The 18,212-nt window shown below is 38.0% G+C and overlaps 1 protein-coding gene across 4 annotated transcripts in view; it reads left to right on the top strand.

Annotated features, from left to right (window-relative positions):
* Positions 1–18,212, top strand: part of LOC128876366 (glutamate receptor ionotropic, kainate 2) — a 211,466-nt gene that overhangs the window by 185,466 nt on the left and 7,788 nt on the right. For 2 of the 4 annotated variants that reach the window (XM_054122677.1, XM_054122676.1), the window contains exons 14-17: positions 1,650–1,875; positions 4,706–4,870; positions 13,248–13,348; positions 14,303–14,510. In XM_054122677.1, coding sequence (XP_053978652.1) covers positions 1,650–1,875; positions 4,706–4,870; positions 13,248–13,348; positions 14,303–14,510 — 700 coding nt within the window. The remainder of the gene's footprint in view (positions 1–1,649; positions 1,876–4,705; positions 4,871–13,247; positions 13,349–14,302; positions 14,511–18,212) is intronic. The other 2 variants (XM_054122679.1, XM_054122678.1) reach the window with 1 other exon arrangement.

Genomic DNA, 18,212 nt, shown 5'->3' with positions numbered 1-18,212 from the left:
ATATTTCCAGTGGAGCAATAAACAAAATAATTGTTTAAGAATATCTGACACTGATAATATCAATCTAAAAGATAGTGGAAATTCCGTCCTTTAATTTGAATTTTGGCCGAACCGAATCGGTCCATTCTACACTGAGCTACAACATTTCAAAGTTTCCTATATTCTAGATAGTGTCCATACTTATGAATGAATGAATGGACAGGCTGACCTACGACAATCCAGGAAGTGTTTACGCACGACGTAGTAACGTAGTAAAAATTGTAAATATAGTGTGTGACGTATAAATTCCTGGATGAAGATGACAACAATCACCTTCGCATAGCTTGTCTTAAATATTTAACGAGTTCCGTTTGAGCGATTTTGATGAAATTTGGTACATAGGGGTTTTTGGGGTCGCTGATTCCAAATCTGAATTGAGAATTTAGTAATTCAAAATGGCGGATCCAATAACAAAACGAATTTCGTCTTTAATTTGCGTTTACAAAATATTTATTCATTAGTCTCATTCTCCAAACATGGTACAATAGGGTTCTAAAATAAAAAACACGTTATAAATTTATGTATATAGATCTATATTATTTTGATAACGATCGTCATTACTATTACGTTTCGTTCAGAAACTCGAATTACAATTTGCGTACTTCCCTCATACGGAGTATATAGTGTTCGCGTGATATGAAATATAGCAAACTGTTCAGTATCACTTTATCTCCATTTCGTACTTCTATACAATCGCTAAATACACAACACAGCAATACAAATTTACAGACATCGCGCACACGCAAGAGTTGGAGAGATTGAAAATCTAACTAACTAATAACAGCTACGGCTCCTTGATGTTGTCCCTGCTAATCTGAATCTAATTTCACTTTACACTTTACACTTTACACTTTTGCACTTCTCACTTGTGAACTTTACACTTTACACTTTGCACCTTTTATATCTAAAGATCTTATTACAAGTTCGCAGCCATTAGCTCTCGATATTATTCGCGACGAAGGATTGTTCGTCACGAATAATACCGATTACCAGGTCTCACCACGTGGAGGTTGCTGCGAGTGGAGACCCGGAGATAGAAGGAATCAAAGTTCCTTCGATCTCCCTCTACATAGAGTATACATACGTAGATGCATACTCTACATAGAGTTGACGAGCTTGATACTAAGTACGAAACCGTGGAAATCAAAGAAAACAAAGTCCCTTTGACTTCCAAAGTCCAAGTCTGACTCTGCCAAATAATTATTTGAACTAAGAGGAGTGAAGCTAAATCGCGACACGAAGCGACCATGAAATTGGACTTACAGAGTCAGTCCCGTTTCCTCTGGTGGGTCTGATTCGAGAGAAAGACGATCAACGTCTCCGCCAGTACTCTACTCCCTGCATACCTGCTGCCGAGGGCCCAGATCCGACCTTACAGTGTACGACGTAGGTAGCACCGCGTAATCGGTGTAATCGGTGTAATCGGTGGTAGTGAATATTCCACGATGGCGCAGAGAAAATACTCGTCGAGTTTCAATATTTCGAAAGCTCTCTTGCCACCTTGTTTTTTCAAGAAAGGAAAATAAGCAAATATAACAGGAGACCTTTTCAGGCGAAACGTGCGATCCAACGTAGATCATTTGGCAGTTTGTTTTTTGTTGGAATAACAGGATTCGAAAATCGGGATATATCAGAAGATGTGGAGGTTCATGGAGTCGAAGTCGAAGGCCGTGTTCGTGCAGAGCTACGAGGAGGGGGTGAAGAAAGTGCTGGAGAGCAACTACGCTTTCTTAATGGAATCCACCATGCTCGATTATGCGGTACAACGGGATTGCAATCTCACGCAAATCGGTGGCCTGTTGGACAGCAAGGGCTACGGAATTGCCACTCCTAAAGGTAATATTGGAAAGCAATCGAACCCGCTCACGCGTTTCGATTCTACGATGAACGCTGCTCGATGTCCCTCAGAACGATCCTCTCGGGGTGGAAAAGCATAGTCGGATATCTAGAAAACAAACCAGCGAACGTTTCTTGTTATCAACGTATTCGACATGGTTACACATTTTTTCCTACACGCTAAGTCCAGCAATTTCAAAAGCAAATATACAATAAATAATAAACTTCTACTATTTTGTTCTATTTTATTTGTATCCTGCATTCGATAGTAAACAGTCTTCGTTTGAAATTCTTCAAAAATTCGAGCAACCGAATGTAATCAATCGTTTCGTTTACGCGTGAGCAAGTGCATATAGAAAAATACACAAAGAGAAGCAAACGGTAGCCTTTTTCAATTTTCTCTAAACTTGATATGTAAATTTAGTATTGTTTACGCCGCGAGAATGTTAGCCAGCATAAAATTCGTTGCGCATATATCGTGGCTACTCTTTCATTTTTCTGCGTGCCGAAAACGTGATCGTAAAGTGAAACATAGAACTGTAAACACAGTTCGATTTCAATTTTTACGGTACGCAATTAACCGTCCAGATACGCGATGGACATAAAGTGAAATCTGCGCTACGTGTACTCAACATTGATACATACTGCAACAGTAAAGGGAGAAAATGCTTGCTGCTTCAGGGAACAATCATGGCACAGAGGATTGCAAAATGTAAAACACGGGTACAAACGTTGTTCGTTTTTAATTTTTCGAGAGTCATCCTATAATTTCGCGGGGCTTAACTGCATTTACAGACAAAAATAGCGAAGCAGTGGTGCGCAACTTTCTTCATTACTAGGTCAGATCAAATAAAGTTAATATTTTTTGTGGATCAGATTTTGGGTTGAAATGATTATCAAGTATTATGTGAAATTATGTTCCCAGTTGACGTAGCATAAAAATAATTTAAGAAACAAATATGTATATATTTAAAGAATTATTCGGTACTCTGTCTTCTTAGTAGAATGCATCTACCTGTGTATATTTATAGATAATATTATATTATTATTTTATATACAAAGACACTTGAAATCATTACACGAAAGACTGATAAGATAATTCAATAAATAATGCATGTATAATATATAATTGTATATTATTACAGTATGCACAGGGTACATATTTTAATAAATATGGAATCATATTAAATGACAATATTAATGACTTCACAAAGTTTAAGAACCATGGGATATACTGACATTGAATATTATATGCAAGCTTTTCACCATTTAATTACAATAAACATAAAGAAAATTGCACAGTATTTGAATTTTCCTTTTCTAAGACTAGAATTGAAACTTTTTGTTGTTTTTAAACATTGACGAATATAACTATGAAAAAATGCATTGGCTTAATTTACCTTACTTTCAAATAATTTTAAATCCTGATGAAAGCCAAAAGAAATAAATTCAAAACGTTGTGTAAATATTCTTCACGTTTCTCTGGAAATTCAAAATAACTTTCCTAACGCAATGGAAACCGAACAATCAACATTTTCTTGTGTATTTATCGTTTAATTTTCCTCTCAACTTTGTCTCGCCAGAGAGATAAAGTTGATAGGAGCAGGATTTGCCCCGTGGGTTGGACTTTGCGCACCACTGTCGTAAAGTTTCGAGATTTGCAGCCATGTCGTCGGTGTCGCGAGAATCCCTCGCCGCGAGAGCAGATAGAAGCGTAAAATGCTGCAATTTTTAACATAAATTCGGCGAGCGGTCGAGGAAAGCGGTAATTAACGGCGCGAGGGATTCGGGGTGCGCTGCTTTGAATCCGCGCGGCTCGATTTCCCTGGACAAACCCTGGAAAGTTACGCGACGACAGCGGTGCTCGGAAATTTTCTTAATTGGAGTAATGTTTCTGTGTTTTTGTCTACTTTTAGCACCGTCTAGCCCACACTTAATAGAGAATCGTTGGAGGAGTGGTGCAATTACGTCTTTGAGGCTTTGACGATTCGCGTGTCCTCCAAAACTTTATTAAATAAACGCGCCCCGAAAGGGAGTCTCCGACTTTTGCGAACACTCACTTGCTTCGTTCTTGTACCCAATCTTTCTTTCTAAAGTTTTTTCTCAAACAACGTTGATAATGACGGCGATGCGCATGTATTCCAACCCTCCTGTGAAACATTCTGAGTTTGGAAAATGTAGATTTTTCACGAAATCGTACTACAGAATTTCAAAGTAGCGCGAGGTAATTCTCAAATTGGAAAAGTACAAGGGATTACGGAGCTTTTCTTTAACGTGTATTATGAATGAGAGTAAATATAATGTTCCTCAACAGTTGCTGAGATTATATCTAATTCCAGGAGTTTCATCTTCGTTTCGTGAACTGTGACAGAATGATGCCGAGGCTTAGAATAATTAGACAAGCACCTAAACAACACTAACATAGAAAATTTCAAATGTGTAATATTTTCCCTTCAATTAACACGGATAAAAGTCTTCCGCGCTCTCCAGGCCACACTAAACCTCCAAACTTTTTGTCAACTTTTTGTTCATATTTTTAAATTAAATTTAAGTTTGGTTGCAAAGCAGCGATTCGCTGAACCCTTCGCTTCGCTATCTCCTCCACTCCTCCTCTACTTGTATTCGTGTGTTTCCCTCTCACTCGTTACGACGAATAAAGTGGTTGAATAAAAAGAGAGGAATGAAAGAAACCCGAAGAGCAATTCTTTCATCGTCTTCTCTCGTCCCGCGTGGTTGCCGAGAGCAAAACCGGCACGCGCGATCTCGGCCAGGTTCAAAGCAAAGACGCGTGGATCCTTGACCAGACCTAACGAACCCGTTTTATATGCAGGTTCACCCTGGAGGGATAAAATTTCGCTGGCGATTCTGGAGCTGCAGGAGAAGGGCGTGATACAGATTCTGTACGATAAGTGGTGGAAGAACACGGGCGACGTGTGCAACAGGGACGAGAAGAGCAAGGAGAGCAAAGCGAACGCCCTCGGAGTCGAAAATATCGGTGAGCTCGCGAAATTAAATTTTTCTACGCCACGAACGGGGGCAGAGAGGGGTTCGGAGGAGGGAAAACGTAACATGGGAAAATTTACAGGAAAAAGGGATAGCTAGGAACATTATCTCACGTCGCTCAGAACCGCTGACGAGTAGAGGTGAATTTTTTATTTCAAGTTAGCAGCGGTTTTGCTCGACAAGGAGGAAAGGCTTCCCCTGGTTCATTTTTATTCTATTTTATTTTTTAATTTAACGTGCCTCGAAGGAACGAAACTATTCGAGAAATGTATCTCACGACTCCCCGAGAATTAATTAATTTGCCGTGTAATCGATGCTGCACGAAATATCTCGCAATTTCCTTCGAAGCAAGTAACGTTAATTAATGGAATAATTACGATCTCTGTCGTGTGACAGCATGAGCGTTGGTATATATTAAATGTTGAACGCGGCCATATTTCAGGGAGAGAAATTTTATTTCGATGTAAAATTACGTCATTTTGGAAAATTGAACGGATGGAAGTGGGTAGCGAGTTTACAAAAATATCAGTTAAATTTGGATCTCGTTTGGTTATTTTCGATTGCGACGATACGATACGTAAATACTATGGGTAATGAATATAAACAAATAATATAGAAAAAGCGTGGAGCAATTAAAGCGGTTAATGACAGGAAACTTGCACAAATTTAGATCCTTGAAATAAATTCATAAAAGCTATTAAATACAAGTAAATACTGTACAACACGCTACTTAAAATTTTAAGAAGTATGGGATAGCACTAAATCGAGTTATACGAGACTACAAACATATACTAATAGGAAAGTTAGGTGTCAAAGGCTATCAAATGTACATAATTATCATTTAAATGTACATATAATAATTTGCACACTGACGAAGTACAGTCGGAGGTCCCTTTCAAGTTTATCCAAAATTATCCTGATTCGATAAATTTGATTATTTGCCGAAATAAATTAACGGATATGCGTTAATTGTTATTGCACATTCAACAGGAATATAATTATGAAGGGACGATAGTCTAGTGAATTATTCAAATGCTTATCAGGAAGATATGATGTATTTGGCTAATATTACATTCCATATTTATTAACAAATTACCTAGAGATATGCAACATCATCTAATTAACACGCGTAATAAAATATCCGTGAACAATTAGTTTGCATGCGAAATGGAATTATGAGGTTATCGACGCGTCACGTCGAATCGATGTGTTCCAATCATGTAAAATCACACTAATTTAGACACAAGGTACACCAAATGTTACAGTTCATCTATACATTATATTTTATTCAAGATTTATGACAATCATATATTTTGAAGTCTGTGCACATTTGGTAGAGTTAATAATACAAATTACTTACATACACAGGCAAAAGTCGAATCAGTAAAATAGAAATAACAAGGTTTGTTAATTCATAATATTGGTCACGGTACGTTGAACCAACAGACGAAATTGAACGAAGTAACCATCTGGCTTACTTTAATTTGATTATTTTGACGGTTACAATTCGCGAAGCGGTAGAGGATAATACGTTAGCAAAATTCGCGAACCAAATTCGTTTAACAAAGCTCATTTCACCAATGAGACGACGTCTGGCGTTCACTTTAATTCAATAACAAGAGACTGGAAAAGGGCGACAGCCGCGTGAAAAGGAAACCCAGGCAATTATGTTCGAGATCCAGGAAATATCGCGATTCGAGGCCGAAAATTCAGTTCGTTACAGCGACGTTTCGCGCAATAAGCGTTGTCACTAAGGAGCTGGATGGCGGGTGGAAATAAAAGAGAAACCGGAGAGCTTTCGAGGACAGAGAAATCTCGCGGAAAGTTCGTCCCAGGAATTTTTCTTGGGAGTCTACTGGAACCCCTCCCGGATTTTATGGAAGTCACAAGTTCTCCCTTTCTGTCTTCCCCCCGCTTCTCGCGTGCTGCACCATCAACTTCTTTTTTCTTTCCCCGGCTGAGAATCCCCGCAATTCTTTCTCACTTGTTCTCTCGCCCTTCTCGAAGCCTGGCCTGTAACTTAGGTAAGTGCCCACTTTGCCCGCAGCGCGAACGTACTTGCCGAGACAGGAAGAACGATGGACGTCCTCGGATGTCTCGTGAGATTTCAGTTCTAGCTGGCTAATCGTCTGTCGACGGGCTGCGTCGATCATTTGCCAGGGAAGACGTATCAATTTCCCGCGAGTAAGTAATAGGTAGTGGGTGGGATTGATATCCAGATATTTAACCCTTTCACTGCGAAAGGCGTAAATCTTTTTTATATTTACAGTTTAGTCATAGGAAGCTTAGTTTCTAAAATAAAAATTGAGAAGTTAGAAGTTCGTAAAATTGAATTTCAGGAAAATGGTCTGTTAAGTTTTGAAGTTTTATTTTGGAATCTAACGTCCTATGAATAAACTGTACTTATAAAAAAGTTACGTCTTATCATTCCCTATAAGCTGATATTTTTTTTAAATTCAGACATCTATGCCACTTAGAATTACCAGCAAAAACCGCAACGTTTGTTTCATTAAACAGTTGAATTTTCATTTATCCGTTTATAATGTACATTGAATTTAAATAAGCTTTTGAATAACGAATGGAACCACAGTTTATTTTTTACTGTTTCAATAAAAATTGTAGTAATTATGTTTTGTAGATTTTTATCCAAGCTAAAAATAGATCGTTATGGGACAAGAAATTTTAGTATACCAAAATAAATAATTAAAAATAATGAAATTGCCTTTGAGGCAATTCGTCCGCCAAAATTAATTTTGTTTAAGAAACGAGTCCACCATTGTGGCCCTGAGAGCCACAATATCTAGGCACTGCTAAAAATTTTAAAACTGCAAAGTGAAAGGAAGTTGATAACCTAAATAATTGACACACCACTATGCTATATTCGTCCGAGTAAACATTTAATCGAAATAAATATTCTCAAGCTCGTTTCGCAGTTACAGTTTTGCAAACTTATACGTCCACTCTTGCATATAATAACATCACAGCACTAATAACAACAAAAAAGCCCTGAGATAATTATTATTACCCTAAAGAAAAATCAATTTGCCTCGTTGTCAGTAGCGACTTGGCCACGAGGTTCCGAAGAAAGTGACACGGTGTCTGGTTAATCGAGGTGTCGTATTACTAGGAGCTCTTCCGTTTTACCGCGAGAACGCTGGTTTCTCATGGCGAGGCGCGGAAGTTGTCCTTCAGCCCGAAACTCCAGAATATCCTGGCTTCAGGGGCACAGTCGGAACTTCCTTCTGTGAAACACGAATAGTGGCATTGGCGCGCCGTGATTCTACCCCCCGGCGTCATTGTGCTTCCTCGTCTTACAGAATTAGCTCCGCTAGTGGTGCGAATAGGCGGAATAGGCTGGTGCCCTTGCGGGAAACTTTGGTCCTTCCGGCGAAACGCCTTGGACGTCTCTTAAATCACTTTGCACAGTAGGACAAAGTCTCCAAAACCTGACCAAAGTGTATAATAATGAAATTCTTATAATTACTTCATTTACTAGTGTCTCAAATTCAAATGAAGTTATTGCCATGTATTTATAGAGGAAGAGTCCTGAAATCAAAGTGATAACATACAGCAATTTAACTAATTTAAATAATAGTTTTGATAGTACCGAATGAATTTTTCATTATAAATATATATATGAATAAGCTTATACATGTATGTGTTTATATACACGTCAACATATTTATACAAACATATAGTTAGTTGGAAACATCAAACCTACCATTGAATTTAAACAAATTTCTTCAATAGACATAGAGGATACGAATATTTATGAGACTGACTGTTCATATACTTTAAATGAGGATATTTTTATTCATTTAATTGTTTGTATATTTATCTTGAGCCCTTTTTGGTATCCAAAAGTTGAGTGTTATACGCTTATGGGTATTAACTTGCATTATTTAATTAATTAACTTGCAGCAGTCTGCACATGTCTGGTTAACAGATGGGCACTTTTGTTTGTAAACGAGGAAAAACATATTTAAACGTTTAGCCTGCAAGTTCATGACCTGGTGGTTCTCGTAAGACGGAGAAGGTTAGCATTTCGACAACCTGTTGCCCTCTCCTTCAAAAGTTAGCTACAAAACTTCTGAAAAGAGTAAAGAGAAAGATTGATCAATCGAAGGCAAATGTACTAATACTCGCAACTGTATTACTAGGCGTATTGGAATGTCTCAAGCTATTTTTCATAATTTTATTAGTTTATTTTATTTACTTCATAGAGGGCAAAGTAGATACTTCATGCAAGCCCTAATATTTTCATCCAATACATTTCTAATACATTTTTTAATAACGTTGTGGATCGTCTTCAGAATCAAACAGTTTATAAATAATACAATCAATGATATTGTAAGTAAGGGAAGTAAGGTTGAATAATAATTTTATCTGGTTAACCATCTTCAACAGAAGAATTCAGAGAAAATTGATGAAATATAAAGAAATTATACAAGCTTCTTTTCTTTCGTGGCAACGAACACTACAATGAACTTCGTTTACCTAATTACATTTAGTTTAATTAGTTTCCAGTCCGTAACAACATGAAATATTGTCTAGCATGCATACCATGTATCGCACGATCTCTTCCTACTCCATAAATTACTATGCTATTTTTTGCTATTGACTCACCTTCCGAGCTAGAAACAAAGGCCTCAAAAGTTTCGCTTAAATTTCATTCACAAGACTCGAGGTTGTATCCATGTTGTAAGAAGTTTGTAAAGTTCATCTCTTATCCATTGATTATATATTCGAGGAAGCGCCGGAAGTCAGGAACAGAGTCTTCCGGAAGTCAGGAACAGAGTCTTCCGGAAGTCAGGAACACAGTCTTCCGGAAGTTTTCGCTGAAATTTCACGCGGGAAACTTGAAGAAGTTACAAATGAGGATCTGATACACGTGCTTCTTATTTTGTCAGACACTATCGTTGATAGTTTACATCCTCCATCGCGCAGTAAACAATATGACTTTTCCTCTGAGATTGTGTCTTCGAATAACCGAACGTGTTTTTCAATCCCTTTGAAGAAATGACTAGTGAAAAGAAGAAATAAATAAAATAATAATATCTGCACTGACACTAATTAGTTTGTTTCATTTACTAGCTATCGAAACACGATAATAATTATGAATAATTATGAATAATTATGTTCAAAACTAAGATGATTAAGATAAATAGATTTAATTTGCACATTCTAGACACTGGACAGTCCTCAACGTTGATTAAAGTTTCTGGAGGGAGTAGATACCTTCAAGAGTCGAGGTATCTTCTTCAGGAGACTCGAGGAAGATCCAAGAGTATTCCCGTCTTTTCAGAAGTAAGGATGCTGCTAGAGATAGGGACAAGGGTTGCGTGTACGTCTCGAGTTACAAATTTTAATGGGAACACTGATGCTAGTTTTGTCAATTTGTCGAGAACAAGTTCTGCCTGAAGTTCGACAATTCCGTGAGTAGTATACGCATTGTCTTCAGATAAGCTTTGTCTAAAATAGTATTTATTCTACCGTGCTAATTTTACGCATTTCACATTTTTTAAATATTTATTTTTTCTATCAATGGTTACTTCAAGATCATCTCCATTTTTTCGTTGGTATCATTTAAAATCAGAAAGTAACCAAGTCAGGTCAAATTCCAACTCTGTAGCAGCTGAATATGTCCTAAACAATCAAATTTAAGATGAAAGTGCCTTCGTAACGTTGCTCTCAACAACTCTGTAACTCAAAATCAGAAAGTCAAATAACAAATGTAATTCAGTATTTCAACTCAAAACATAAAGGAAAAACACGTTGGCTCCGATTCCTTTCCATATTGAACTTCCGCTATTTACCTCGGACACGTAACTATGTTTGGTTGGAAAGCACAAAAGGAGTCGAAATTGTTGGCTACATTTATTTGCAGTACGCTTCCTTTTGAAGTAATCCTGTAACGTTCGGTTGCCGCTGTTGGAAGCTGAACTGCTCTCGGTAGAACGAGGCGAAAAAATCGGATATTCGAGCCGCGGGTAAACATGAAGCCAACTCGATTCAAGAGTATGCAGTCAGGGTAGAGAGCTAGAGGCACACATGCAGCGATTCGAAAAAGTTTACGAACGCACGCGGAACATCGCGTCCTAGAAACGCAGACGAACTTCGCGTATCTCGTTTCGCGAGCAGCAAAATGGAAATTTGCTTTACCTCGCAGATATTCGAGAGGAAATCTCGCGTTGCCGCGCGAGTATCGCTAACTTTTGTCGAAGCCGATTCTCCATTTAACGCAAGAGATGCTCTCGAACCTGAATATACTGATTCGAATGAAACTTTGCGTGCATGTAAAGCATATCGAAGTATAACAATTTCTTTTCCTTATGATTTTTCCTATATTCTTGTAATGTAACATTTATTCTTATATCTCAAGATATGAATAGATTCTATATAATCTTTTTATTTTATACACTACATATATTTACAACATTGATATTTCAAAATATATTTTGTAATTTTCATCGTCGCCCTAACGATAGAAATTTCCGATGTTCAGCTTGAAAATTTGATTACTTTCGTCAATACTCGGTATTAGAAAAGTATATCTAAGAATATGTTAAGTGAAATAGGAACACAATGAAATGAGATGCAATTGCAAAAAGTGAATTAAGCTATAATTAATGTACAAATTTGGAAAATCAAGAGCATGAATCATTATAAAATTAACAGCTTCAATTTCATTGAATCTTGTTAAAAATCTCTGTGAAAAACCTGGACAATCCACGCGAATTTCTAAAACTCGCCTGACACCGACATAAATACGGACGCAATTGTGTCTGAGGATTTAACGAAGCGCTCACGAATTCATCCAGACCCCGAGGGATGTTATTGAACGTTTTTCAACGAGAAGTTGGAGATACAAACAGTTTTCAAAGTTCAATGTTTGGCGAGCGCTTCATAGTCTTCAGACAGGTGGACGACGAGCTCGAATGTAGTTGCGTGTCAATGTCGATTTTGAAGTTGCATTTATAACTCGTCGCACTTCTCGCTTTAAAAGTTTCCTATTTTCGCTTTTATTTACCATAGTCGACGGAACTTTTCTGAAATTCCAAACACCACGATAGGATTCAAGTCACTGTATTTACTGGAGGCTTTCAAACACTGTGATTTCGTATCGTCTAAATCTGACAGAGTCCTTTCGAGTATCCTAACGAAATAATAGACGTCTAAAGAGAAGTTTGAGGTTGTTATCGTTCTGACGAGGCAAAATTGATTCCTAGTTCTGTGGTAAAATATCAATATCACGAAACGTTACCTAGTTTCATGACAGGAGACATATTTTTAAAAACAATTCAATTCGTTAAGAGTTAGGTAGGAAAATGCTAGTCGGTAGATAAAAATAGTTCATAGTATATAGCCTTTGAGTGCTTATTATAAAGGCCTTCTTCAGATAATTACAAATAACAGCGTTAACATTACGATATAAATTAACTTACATATAAGTACGAGTTGTGCAATCCTCGCAAAACATAGTCCAGGTACGACAGAAAATAGCAAAGAAATTACTCGACAGTGGTTCACATTAATCCAAAACTGTAAGGGACATTACAATTGAATTTTATATTGCGAGGACTACTTCCACATAGAAAATACAAAATATTTTCAAATTACCAGTGATACGCCAACCTTCTGCCCGCTCAGAAGTGCACCTAATGCATCTCCAGGCTTTCACATCTTGACAAATTATTATTCCCATCACAATTCCCAGCCAGTCCCCGACTGGAAGAATCGCGTTGCCAATAATAATCGAAAAATATCTCCGTCGCACCCCCCAATCCCTCCTTCGTTTAATTGTACGTCCATCGCTCAACGAACCTTTCATCGAGGGCAACATCCACCATCTCGAGCTCTGGATATTGCACCGTCACCTAACCCGCGATACAAGAAGTTTCCTCGACGTTCGTCAATCCCTTTCTTCGGGGAGGACTTTCAACTCCAAGATCCAGACGGGGTTAACAATAACCCCCGGAGACGTAGGGGTAAATAGACGACAGAGGTGTATAGACTGATGGAGCTAGACAGATGGATAAGTAAATGAACAAGTGGACGCGAGGTGAATGGAAGATGCAGAAAATGGGGAGGGTGGGGCTGGATGGTTACGTAGGTAAAGGATTCTCAACACAGAAAAGTCCAGGTTTGTTTTTCTGTGGGGGTTACTAGTGAAAGATGCGAAGAAATGAGGAGCCACAATTTCTGAATGGGCCACGCGAGGTATTCTTTCCCACGATGTCTTTATTTGAGATCGTATAGTGTTCTTCGTACAGTGATTTGAGATATGGGGATGTGAGTAATGAAAAAGAAATAGGAATGAAAACTCCCGCCGGCGGTAAAATAATGAGCTTCCGGTTTTCTCGTTCCAGGTGGTGTCTTTGTCGTGCTGCTCTGCGGCCTGGCGCTAGCGATCCTCGTGGCGATCCTCGAGTTCTGCTGGAACTCGAAGAAGAACGTCCAATCGGACAGGGTAAGCGTGCGAGGCACCGTAATAATTCCTTACAATTTCGTGCTTCGCGTGTACGTGCTGCATGAATGTATCATCTCTCCGTAGCGTCCAAGGCCGTTTGTCTACCAGCAACCATGTTTCGGTTTCTTTTGCTCCCTCGTAGGTGGCTGGAACGTTCTCTGACGCGAGGTGTGTCAGTTGCATGCCATGCACGGACATTCTCGGGCCACCGTTTCTCGTAGCTAGACGATCTCGAACTTTTTTACGGTAATTTACGTTTCGCTCACTGCAGCCGAGTCGGTGTCGGCGGAGCTGATCGATAGCGAACGATTTTATCAGCGGAACTTTACGAATTCTCGTTCACGAATACCCTGCATATTCTAACAATGAAATTTTTCATGGTTTATCGGTAAATAAACCTTCGATTTTATTATTTTAATCGAGCGTGGAGAATTGTTTAATATAATTTACAGTCTCAGATTTGCAGACGACGCTAATTTAATATTTATATGGAGACAGACAACTCTAGAATTCCTATTTATTATTATAGCAGTTATCTAACAGTAGATTGATTTCGAAGTAGTGACATTAAGACTTCTTAGTATCATCTTTTTAATACAAAAATTAACAGATTTCGAGTAATTAAATAGTATTTTTGGGAAGCATCAAGTTCCGTTTTATTTGTATGTCAAGAGGTTAAATCCCATTCCTCGTACATTTGTCATTTCATATCGATGAACAAGATGGAAAATGATTTCATTTACTTTGCTTCCTACCATATATTTTATTTTTTTGTATACCTACGAAACGGCCTTGCACGCGAGAGGAACCGCATGGTAACCAAAGCTCGTGGTACGATCGTCTTTGTGTATCATTTGTTGGTATTGTTGTGCCTGCCTGTGCATCGACGGGACAAACGAAAAATAAAACGACGCACTTGGAAACCGGTCTTCGATCGACTTTGCGGTCCCGCAGTCCTTGTGCGCCGAGATGGCCTCGGAATTGCGGTTCGCCGTGCGGTGCGGCTCGCGGCAGAGGCCAGCGGCGAAGGCGCGCAATTCCGACGCCGCGGTGCCGTGCGGCCGTTGCAGCCCACGTGCCAGCAGGAGGAGAACGCGATATTGCTCGACTGGCCACGAGGAGACCACCTACATACCGAGCATCGAGATACCGCGGTTAAATGGTGTAAGTCCTGTCCCTCACGATGGGCTCGCGACCATCATCGATGGCTTCTCTCGGGATCGAAACACCTTGGACGCAAAATGCTCCCATCGGTGTATAGATGTTTTCCATTAGGCGTATCGTTCTATATCTTTGAGCATTGGGTCAGGTAGGCACTTGGTAATAGGCGAAGTCTGTTAGTACATTGAAGTTAGAGAGTTTTTGGGAGGTGGCACAGTGCAAATTAAGAGATTGAAATATCAAACTGGAGTTAAAATTAATGTTTTCATGATTTTGGGGGGGAGAGTGCTGTACGTCTCATCGAAATGAATTTTTTTGCCTGGATAAGGCACATGTTAAGTGGTATAAATTGGTACATATTTTAATATTATACTTATCAGTCATGAGTCTTCTACTTAAATTAATCTATCTATTCTATTCTATTTAACCCTCCGAGGTCACACATTCTGGAAATAACGCATCGGTCACAGGGGGTCCCAATGACCTCAGTCATGTTTAAACGATTGCCGCATTGTCAGCATCGTTCCGAACGACTCATAAAAATTCAGGATATTAGTTTGAACCTTTCAGAATGAGAATATCATGGCAAAAAAATTTTTATCAAATTTTCAAAATGGCGAAAAAAACCAGCTAGGAGGTAATGCGTAAAAAAAACATTTTTTACTAAAAAAAATCATAACTCTGTCAATATATTTTCAAAAAATCATTACCTTACAGTAATTCTACCTTAAAGTTGCGCTTGTGGTCATTTTGACACCGGATGACCGCGAAGGGTTAAGTGACTTTATCTTCTATTTAATCCAAAAATATTTCACATGGTAGCAAATTGATTAATCCATGAAACAAGTGCATACAATTTATTGTATACAAGAATTGTATAGAAAAGTTTGAAAACGGTCACTTGATCGGTTGTGGTAGGTTTAGTGTTAATAGTAAATGGTATACATAAATTGATGAGGAATCATCCTCATCAGTCATATCATAAATGTTAATTACAGATCGTGATTTTTGATCAATTTTCGTTCTCTGATATTAATATACGTGTTAAACGTATAGATACGTTGTATGATACGTGTTAAATGATTGTGATTCAATATGACACGATGTGATCTACATGATCATTTAAACATTGCAGGGTAGTAGAATCTACATTATGTTAATACCATGACGTCGATTTACACGAGACTGGGCACCGTTTAGATCGCGATGTTGCTATTTGAGTGTCTCTAAATAGTCATTTCACACTAGTTGCCGTTTCGAATGAAGTTTGTCCAGCTCCATACGAGACTGGGCAGTATTAAACGTCGGTTGAGAAGCGCTATCAAATGTTAATTGACTAAAGGGGAATATTGACTCTCGAGTGCATACAAAGCTACTCCTCAATATAGCTCAGTCAGAGTCTATCCGAAAGTATGTAAACGCGATTCCACTTCCACGTCGAATAATCAAAGTCGGTATGACGTGTTTGCAAGTTTGTAGTCACCGTTACGCCAATCGTTGAAAGTCAACACAAGTGCTCAGGCACCTAATGCCACAAACCTGTAAACCCATCAGCAATCAAAGCTACGCTGTTTTCCTTGTTCGATATCTTCCTCCATTCTGACATTCGACCTACAAGGAGTGATTCTATAAACTGAGACAAACTGTAGCTGTTTACTCAGCTAGAATGGAACTAATCTTCAAATTATACAATTCTTAGGTTCTCCTAGGAAAGTGCAATATCAATTGATATTTAAATTTTTCAATTGAAACCAGGCATCTTTATTTAGCATTCATTTATTTTGCTCGTCATTTTGCAAATAAAGATACGAATATTGAAAATATAATAATGTACCAGATTTCTACAAAAGAGAACTCAATTGTGTCTAAAATTAATCATGAAAAACTCAATTTGTTTAGCATATTTTCGAAGTACGATAAGAATGAACAAAATGCTACATTATTATTGCGAACATACTTTCATATATTAGAATCCTGCTTCAGTTACTGGAACCACCCTGTGCACCGAATCGTCAATATTACTCCTGTTGATACTCAATCTAACTTCACTCCTGACGCGTTTCCTATTTAATCCGCAATTACAGAGATCAATCGTGAGATCCTAGGGCCAAATCTCGAATACGATCCGACAGATTGATTTATCGTCGCAGATTGTTAGCCTCGTCTCGAGCGACGGTGGTGGAATTCGCAGAACCGATATTATAGAACGAATCGTGAGAGATCCTCGATGAGAAGCCGTCGCTGGTCGCGGAGCTGTGCTGATTTCGCGGTAATACAATTCAGGTATGTTAATATTCCAAACAAATTCATACGAGTACTTTGTACCTTTAAATGATCTATCCGCAAAATTATTATATTGAAAGATATTCGATTACCGTGATCGAGGCACAGCCTCCACGAAGCCCAAAACAACATTGACCGCAATTTCTTCGTCAACCAAGCGCGGAGTGGGGGAAAATACGAGCCACGACCGAATAACGAGAAAGGGAGTATTGCAAATGGGAAGTGCCTGCGTGAAAATTGTCACTTGATTGTCTTTCTTTCGTATTTTGTGTCTCAGTTTCTCGTGTATCTATTTCTCTCTATTTCTCTCTGATACGTCGTAACTACATAGATTGGACACCGTTGTGCGTTACTTTAATCTAACTTTTTCGTTCGTATGTACGGAGTAACGAGTATACAGGTTGTCGTACCAGAAACAGGCTAAGGTAAGTGTCGGAGTTGGGCGAAATTATTATTCGAATAAACCTTCCGAGTGTAAAGGCGGAGATTAGGTTTGAATGTCGAAGTGAAATTGTACTTTGTCTTGAACGAAATCACGATGTCTCGTTGTTCAAATTGATTGCAATCACTCAAGACAAGTATATAGTCCTTTGAGTCACGAATTATTGCAAAAAAATGATCGTAAATTTTCTTTTTAAAACAACAAATTTATAACTTTTTACTACCATAAAATAAAAACTTAGATTGCAAAATGCCAAAAAACCCAATGCAAAACGTTTTAAATTTGCCTAGCAGTGAATGGGTTAAGTACGTTCTTATTTCGTACCCATTATTCGAATAAAAGTTTGCCCATCTCTGGTAAGTAAACCTAATTTCGACACTGATAGAGTCATCGATACTTTCAATTTATTTATTTCGTATGGTTGTTAACAGTTTGGTAAAAGCATTGTGTCTCTTATTTTTAGTGAACTGTATACTTTCGATTTGTTGATATCGGCAACTCTGTAAGCATTATTTAAAGCATGAAAACCGTAATAAAATCGTAAATAATCAATGGTGATACTGGTACTAGGTACTGGTAGTACTTCATTTTTCAAAAAGTTGCGAACATGGTCTCTTTTATTGTATATGTACTTATTGACAAGTCTGTTACTATATTTTCAAAATAACTTACACTCCATGCAAGCATTGATACGACGTTGAATAGGACACTACAACTCGATTCTCGAGAATATAAAAATACAATATTTTTATACAGAAACTGGAAGACACTGTTAAATATAAGATATAAATAATGCAATATGAACAGTAAATTAACTATTATTTTTATAAAGTGAACGGTCCTGCTTGTACAACAAAAATATTCCATTTCCAATATATGAGTAAAATACATCTGTTATAATTGAAAGTGACGATCGTCAATAATTGTGTCAACAATTGGGACATTTACTTCAATATCTTCGTTGCTTTAAATATTAGA

This window comes from Hylaeus volcanicus, chromosome 5, assembly GCF_026283585.1.
Source record: "Hylaeus volcanicus isolate JK05 chromosome 5, UHH_iyHylVolc1.0_haploid, whole genome shotgun sequence".
In the NCBI taxonomy this organism is placed as follows: Eukaryota; Metazoa; Arthropoda; class Insecta; order Hymenoptera; family Colletidae; genus Hylaeus; species Hylaeus volcanicus.
This window is presented reverse-complemented; position numbering and strand designations above follow the sequence as displayed.